This window comes from Salvelinus fontinalis, chromosome 39 (assembly GCF_029448725.1).
Source record: "Salvelinus fontinalis isolate EN_2023a chromosome 39, ASM2944872v1, whole genome shotgun sequence".
NCBI classification, from domain to species: Eukaryota; Metazoa; Chordata; class Actinopteri; order Salmoniformes; family Salmonidae; genus Salvelinus; species Salvelinus fontinalis.
The window spans coordinates 27,474,986-27,482,772 of record NC_074703.1 but is presented as its reverse complement, the minus strand read 5'-3'; the positions used below and the strand labels follow the sequence as shown (position 1 = coordinate 27,482,772).

The following is a 7,787-nucleotide window of genomic DNA, read 5'->3' as shown; positions in this document are numbered from 1 at the left end:
AAAATAGCATGCAAGTTTATGAAATACTTACAGAGGAAAATCTTCGTGGGTAAACCAGAGATGTATTTCGGGAAATATTGCCACGAATCCCTTGTTTTTGTGTTTAGGAAAGTTTTTAAATCCCTTCTCCTCACTGCTACAACCATCAGCAGCCCACATCAAAGTGCTTCACACACTCTCGTCCCTCCTCCGATCTGTCGCCCCGCAAAAAAATATTACTTTACGAACGTGACCAATTTGGCACTCTATCAGCCAGTAAACGTTATAAATAGCTCCCGCGCTGCCTTCCGATCTTGTTTTCTGTTCGTTTTGAAAATACCTAGTAACTAGTTAGGCGTGCTGGAGTTGTTCTCGCTGTCGCCCTGTCTTGTTGTAGTAAATCGCTCACTCGCCCAACAACTCTCTCTCCAGCAGGCAGCTCCCCTCCCCGAGCTCAGGCAGTGCAGTGCCTCGATCTCGTCCCGAACACGCCAGTATCCCTAGACTGCATCCGGGTCGGGTCGCAGTCAAATTCTTTTCAAAGTTTATTTCAAAAGCAAAAACGTATTCTATCTTCTTTGAAAGCCGTACTATTCTCTTCCGCTCATAAGCAGTAACTAACGTCTAGTAGACAGGGAATAGTCCGTCTGAGCCTGGGATTTCCAGAACGGCACCACATTGACAAAGGACCCAGACAGTAGGCTACATTACAAGTGGGCCTTAGTGAGCGCATGCCAGTGTAAAGCTGGACGGTATTTCTAAAGAAAACGCTGGGATATAAACAAGCGTTCCTTCCAGAGCTCAGCGTCTATTTATTTAATGTCTGATCTTTGTAGGATCAGAGGCCAGGGCAGCCGTGCATGGAATGATTTACCTCCCTGTGTATGTGAGAGAGAGCGAGAGAGAGTCCTTGTATAGTTGTTGTGCCTGTGGTCAGTTGAATATGTGCCTATTTAACAAGTCAGCCTAACAATACAATGACTAGGTCTCCATAGAACCAATGATGGAGAAGATGGGGAGATTACAGGACTGTGGTCTGACATGGCCTGGGTCGTCCCAAATCACATCATATTCCCTATGTAGTGCACTACTTTCGACCAAGAGTCCCAGAAATAGTGCACTATAAAGGGAATAGGGTACCGTGGATGCTTCAAGCTGTCCCAGATCAGTTACTATTATACCTCTCGTGTCATTACCAAACACTGTAATCACACGGCTCTCCCTTTCCAATGTCTGAGATGTACTGTAATTCAGTGTTACGTTATGGTGCATTCAACAAGGCAGAGAGGGAAAGAGAGTGGGAGGGAAAGAGAGTGAGAGGGAAAGAGAGTGAGAGGGAAAGAGAGTGGGAGGGGAAGAGAGTGAGAGGGAAAGAGAGGGAAAGAGAGTGAGAGGGAAAGAGAGTGAGAGGGAAAGAGAGTGGGAGGGGAAGAGAGTGAGAGGGAAAGAGAGTGAGAGGGAAAGAGAGTGAGAGGGAAAGAGAGTGGGAGGGGAAGAGAGTGAGAGGGAAAGAGAGGGAAAGAGAGTGAGAGGGAAAGAGTGAGAGGGAAAGAGTGAGAGGGAAAGAGAGTGAGAGGGAAAGAGAGTGAGAGGGAAAGAGAGGGAAAGAGAGTGAGAGGGAAAGAGAGTGAGAGGGAAAGAGAGTGAGAGGGAAAGAGAGTGAGAGGGAAAGAGAGTGAGAGGGGAAGAGAGTGAGAGGGAAAGAGAGTGGGAGGGAAAGAGAGTGAGAGGGGAAGAGAGTGAGAGGAAAAGAGAGTGGGAGGGAAAGAGTGAGAGGGAAAGAGAGTGAGAGGGAAAGAGAGTGAGAGGGAAAGAGAGTGAGAGGGAAAGAGAGTGAGAGGGAAAGAGAGTGAGAGGGGAAGAGAGTGAGAGGGAAAGAGAGTGAGGGGAAGAGAGTGAGAGGGAAAGAGAGTGGGAGGGAAAGAGAGTGAGAGGGAAAGAGAGTGGGAGGGAAAGAGAGTGGGAGGGAAAGAGAGTGAGAGGGGAAGAGAGTGAGAGGGTGGTATTCTGTGTTTTGAAGACAAGAGTCTGAAATGAGTTAGCCATCTACTAAACCCACTGCAGCATTCACCATGTGTTAGATTTAGATTTGACCAGGGAATTCGTTCTCATTAAAAAACTACAATGACAATTGAAGTGAAATGCAGAGTAAAGGACTGCTGTTCACTATGTAATAATACAATACACTATTAATGCTGCTATGCACATGTTGTTGATGCAAAAAGACCCTGCCCTTTTTCACTCACACGGTTTTTGTTGCCCCTCCCTCTTCCAATACAAACACTTGTTGCCCCTCCCTCTTCCAATACAAACACTTGTTGCCCCTCCCTCTTCCAATACAAACAATTATTGCCCCTCCCTCTTCCAATACAAACAATTATTGCCCCTCCCTCTTCCAATACAAACACTTGTTGCCCCTCCCTCTTCCAATACAAACACTTGTTGCCCCTCCCTCTTCCAATACAAACAATTGTTGCCCCTCCCTCTTCCAATACAAACAATTATTGCCCCTCCCTCTTCCAATACAAACACTTGTTGCCCCTCCCTCTTCCAATACAAACACTTGTTGCCCCTCCCTCTTCCAATACAAACAATTGTTGCCCCTCCCTCTTCCAATACAAACACTTGTTGCCCCTCCCTCTTCCAATACAATTATTGCCCCTCCCTCTTCCAATACAAACAATTGTTGGCACCTCCCTCTTCCAATACAAACAATTGTTGGCACCTCCCTCTTCCAATACAAACAATTGTTGGCACCTCCCTCTTCCAATACAAACAATTGTTGGCACCTCCCTCTTCCAATACAAACAATTGTTGGCACCTCCCTCTTCCAATACAAACAATTGTTGCCCCTCCCTCTTCCAACATAAACAATTGTTGCCACCTCCCTCTTCCAATAACCATCTGCTCATCACCGCTCTCTAGTGGTGGTGGAAGGGTAATGCAGAGGCTGTATATCCATGAAACATTACAGCGGTCTCCTTACAAGGAAAGCAACAGTTTAGCGCTCTCCAACAGAAATGAAAATGTCTGCTGTCGTTCTCTATCCTTTATCTAAATGGTGATCAAGAACTGAACTCATATCAAAAGGGTTGACACATGTATTGATCCCGAGACAGTTGGCAATGGCATGCCCAGGCTATCCAGACGTGTTTAAGAGATCAATCTTTGACAAAACAATCATCTGTAAATTACCCCGAATAGCATCTAAGACATGTTTGATCCATCAGTTCTAACAATCGTGTTCTAATCATTTTATACAAAAGGAGAAATCAAAGACAAACTGTTTTACATCAAAATTCAGTTTAAAAACAGAAGCACAAACCCGATTCACATTCAGACCAGTCTACACAAATGTAACATGTTGCACTGAGAGCTTTCTGTGGTAAATCTGAGTGGAGAGAAACTAACATTGATTATCTTCAGTTTTCTAGTTATGTACAGGATCATATAGAACCATTCTGCTAGGCAGTGTTAAGTCTGGAATTCAAACTGAATACCTCTACATTTCTCTATTGTTAGTGCAATGTGACGTCATCCATAACAATGATGTGGAGGTCCTCTGTCAGGATGAGCATGGTGCTAGTAATGCCAGGATGGTGGAGTCCATTCCAGGGACCACCCGTACGACAAATGTACGCACACATGACTAAGTCACTTTGGATGAAAGCATCTGCGAAGTATCCGAGATATTATATTATGGAATTAAACAATCGTAAAACGGAGTGATATTCTGTGTGGATTCCAGACTAGGGCAAGTCCAAATCCATCCCCTCCTCCCGAGCACCTCCTCCCTAGCCCCTCCATTTGCTCTGAAGGGGTTGGATAGGTGGAATGAAAAAAGGCAGAAACTCCAGCCTATCAAAAATCAGAAGACAAGGTGAGTCACAAGTACCATATTGCATCCACCTATCCAAACCCTTCAGATCTACAGGGGTGCCTAGGGAAGATGGCCTATAGGTTGATTTGGAATTTAGGGTGTTTCTCAATTGTATTTCTATGAGTCATTGCATCCTCTCTCATCTCCTTCTCAAAATACATAGGAAGAGAAGATCCAAGGCAAGGAACCTCACATCTTGTGTTCCAATGGGTTTTGAGAAGGATGCAAGGAGAGAAGGTATGAGGAATCCAGAAAATACAATTGAGATTCACCCAGTGTGTGTGTATGTATCAGTGGTCTTTGATATGGTCCTCCTCCTCCAGCTTGCGTATCTCTCCCTTCAGGAAGTTGATGGTCTCTCTGCTGGCCTTCAGTCTATCCTTCAGGTCTGTGATCTCCTGACTGGTCTTCTTCTTCGCTGCTTCCAGCTTCTCCCGCGTCCGCAGCTCCAGCTCCGCAACTACAGACACAGGAAGGGTCAGTCACCAGTGATACTGTCCACTCAGCACTGCACAGTGGTGTCACTGAACAATAAGGACAAAGACAGTGGGTTTTATTGGCTGCCTTTACAGTCCAATTCTGATCTTCATGGCAAAGGATCTGATCCGTCAAAAGACCAATAATTGGGCAAAAGATTAGAACTGGGCTGCCTGTGTAAACACAGCCATCGACTTTTAATCTAAGCCTCTACTGCAGGGTTCCCCAACTGACGACCAGCTGGTCACATTTGGCCTGCGGGTGGCTTTATTAGGCACCCCAAGTTTCCTGAGCAATTATTTTTCATTGTTGGACATAAAAGCCTAACAACAGCAGGAAATCAGCTCCAAGTGATTTTCATTTGGGAAACGTGTTCAACTATTCCCATGCATAATAGAGTGATGTGATTACATACACATGTAAGACAGGTTTGAAATGATGTTTTAGTCAAATATTATATCTGTTTGGGCTTCTTGGAGGTCCATTTGCAGTCTACAAATTATTTGTAATTATGTTCCGGGCCTCTGATCAGCCTCTCAAGAAAGAAATACTTTAAATAAAATTGTCCAGTGGATGGATCTAGTTGACGTCTATAATTAGAATTGAAACACATTTGCCTGACGAGAGTTAAAAAGGCATAGCTAGATACAGTAGTTACAATATACATCTACAGGTACTAAATGTACAGGTCTGTTACTGAACTGGATGGGAAAAGTGTGTGCTACTCACACTCAGTCTCGTGCTTATAGGCCCCCAGGGTCAGCTGTCTAGAGGTGCTGAGGAGCTGCTGCATCATGGCTGTGGGGTCCTGGAAGATCTGAGAGGAACAGGAAGAACAGAGAGTTGAGGCGGGCCTCTCTGGTTTCTTTCCTCACTTCGCTTCTCATGTCCTCTTTGGTTCACTGTTTGAAAAATAAATAAATAAAATCTCTCACCATTTCATCATAGAATTCAGAGACCACCGTCTTCTTGGGCATGGCACTAGAGTCTGACTGGAAGAGCTTCAGTAGGTGGTAGAGAGTCACCTGTAGACAGACAGAGTATCATACAAATAATGTAATTGTACAATGAAAATGTAGTCTCAAGTCCACTGTTATTAAGCTATTGTTTTACTATTTTAATGTGTCCTAATTTAGAAAATGTATTGTATTTTTTATCTTTCTCACCTTCCTATTACTTTATTGTGATAAGCACTCTGAAATTCATCATCTGTTAAAAGGTGCTATATTAATCAAGTTGAATTTGAATGAGGTCCCTAAATGACACCGTAGAGCAGCACTCACCGGCCTCTCATTGGGGTCGATGAAAAACATCTTGATAATGATCTCAAACTCTCCCCAGCCCGTCTCTGTGATCTCGTACGGAGGCTTCGTCACCACTACAACGGATCACAAAGAGGTCACCGTGAGCCCTACATTCATGACAAATTACATCACTGTTAATACGTGGATACATTACAAGCTTGATTTTACCTCTGAGTGGATTCACATAACTTTCATGTAGCTTGAACTGTATTTTCTTCACATATGCAGACATATCCTGGAATATAATTGGGTCAGGTCAATACTGTGGTTATCCAATGAGACCTTGAAGTCAACACCATCCATTTTCCAAGATTACAGTTGAGTTTACCTCGTTTCTGTATGGTTTCACATACACAGACCATTGGTGAGTGTGTCCATCCTCCTCTCGCTTCTTTCCAAAATACCGAGCAACGTTTCCGAATACGATGGGTTTGACGATCGTAACACCCTGTGGAAAACAGACAATTGATGTTTTCTGCAACATCATGCAGATCAATGATGATGATAATAATATGGTGAACCGGCTAGCATAGATAGCAAGAAGTGATGCGGTTTGGTTGCCTGCCTTTCCAACCGCGTCTTCACGACAAGCACTTTACTGACACGCTTCCATAGACTTATTAAAAAGGAAATATCATATAATTAGGTAACACAGTTAGTCAAATTGTCTCTTATTAACACAAAACTTTTTATAGACCATATTATAGTTACCGGTATCAAATATTATTGACATCCGTCCCCTACCTTCACTCTACCCCCGGAATCTGGTCCAAATTCAGCCATCCTTTTAAACATAGTATAGAGACTAGAAAGTGACGTTAAACTAGTATATGTCACTATAGGACTCTTGTAGTAGTGATGTTGGCTGTGTCATTTGATAAGATTGCCATTAAATCTATGAAAACAACACGATTTCACATTGTACACATTTCAAATTGCCAGCCAAACAAGCACCGGAAGTACGTTACATTGTTCGTGGTCCGATGTGAACACGGGAAACACTCAGAGCTAAAACGATAAGGGTCCTCTTGTCTAATGTTCTGCTTTGTGCCCAGTAATAGTAAGTAGTATGTTTATTAGTTTCTTGCAGTCATATAGACTGAATTGTGTAAACCACTTAACAATCATCAAATAGTAAAATCCTAAACAAGCAAAACATGTAATACAATGTTAAACTATGCAATATATAGAAGACAACAATAATACAACGACAATGTTTGGGGTGGCAGCTAAAGAAAATATATCTTAGGAGCTTTTAAGAAGGCATTATTAAGGCCCCTGGGCTGTATGGTGTGTGCATTGATCAGTTTAGTGAAGTACGGAATGGGAAAGTTCCGATAAGCAGCCTGTGCGTGTCATGGGAGTGTTCCGTTTGTGGCTGTCGCCAGTTGCCCGTCCAGTAGTCTGCTGTCTAGTTGGGGGGAGCCAGTCTGCAAACTGAGTTCTGCAGGGATTTAGCAAATGCCAGGCAAATCTGCTCCCGTTTGCTCTCCAATGACATGATTCCGAGGGCATCCCCGGTAGCTGGTGTACGACCCGTCCCGAATTATTCTGCAGGCTCTCTTCTGGACACGAGTCATGGTTCAAGTGATCATCGAAGCTAGGCCATTTATACACAATCCCACATGCTGACGTCCACATCGGCTACTGGAATTAATAAAATGTATATTTATAAACATAAAATGCGTTTAATGTGAGCCAAGGTTTCGGACTACAGTTGTTTTTTAAAGAACCATTTCTCACCAACTGTAGCCCCAATGCCGGCAGATGGCGATATCGAGTCGTTTGCGATCATCGCTGCAATATTGACAAATATATCCAATAGCCTCATGTCTTCAAGTAATAAACAGAGTAAATGGAGTCACAATGTAGTTTCGATTATTTTATTAATTTTTTAAAGAAGGCACAAGGTGGTAACGTTACAAGCTCAGCGAACCTACTGCCTTTATTCTAAATGCAAATATTCTATCTAATAAATCATATAATTAAAATAGCAATATAATCTGAAATAACAAACACACATTGGCAGTGTTTTAGTCTGCAGTGTAATAATGCAATAATCAGTCTGGTTGAGACATTTATCTTGTATATTTGATAATTATCCATATGTAAATTGTAGTTCCAGCACTTTATTTCCTTACTTTGCT

The 7,787-nt window shown here is 43.0% G+C and overlaps 2 protein-coding genes across 4 annotated transcripts in view; both read right to left on the bottom strand.

The window, feature by feature from the left end:
- Window positions 1–1,300, bottom strand: part of frs2a (fibroblast growth factor receptor substrate 2a) — an 89,458-nt gene extending 88,158 nt beyond the window's left edge. For 2 of the 3 annotated variants that reach the window (XM_055905147.1, XM_055905145.1), the window contains exon 1: window positions 32–1,300. The gene's annotated coding sequence lies outside the window, so the exon portion shown is untranslated. The remainder of the gene's footprint in view (window positions 1–31) is intronic. The other variant, XM_055905146.1, reaches the window with a different exon arrangement.
- A 1,762-nt stretch (window positions 1,301–3,062) lies between these two features.
- yeats4 (YEATS domain containing 4) lies at window positions 3,063–7,333 on the bottom strand. Its single transcript, XM_055905318.1, has 7 exons — window positions 6,385–7,333; window positions 5,969–6,088; window positions 5,809–5,875; window positions 5,620–5,714; window positions 5,272–5,361; window positions 5,066–5,153; window positions 3,063–4,319 (listed from the first exon to the last, which is right to left on the bottom strand). The coding sequence occupies exons 1-7, from the start codon at window positions 6,433–6,435 to the stop codon at window positions 4,150–4,152; spliced, it is 681 nt and encodes a 226-aa protein (XP_055761293.1). The 5' UTR covers window positions 6,436–7,333; the 3' UTR covers window positions 3,063–4,149.
- Window positions 7,334–7,787: the final 454 nt, after the last annotated feature.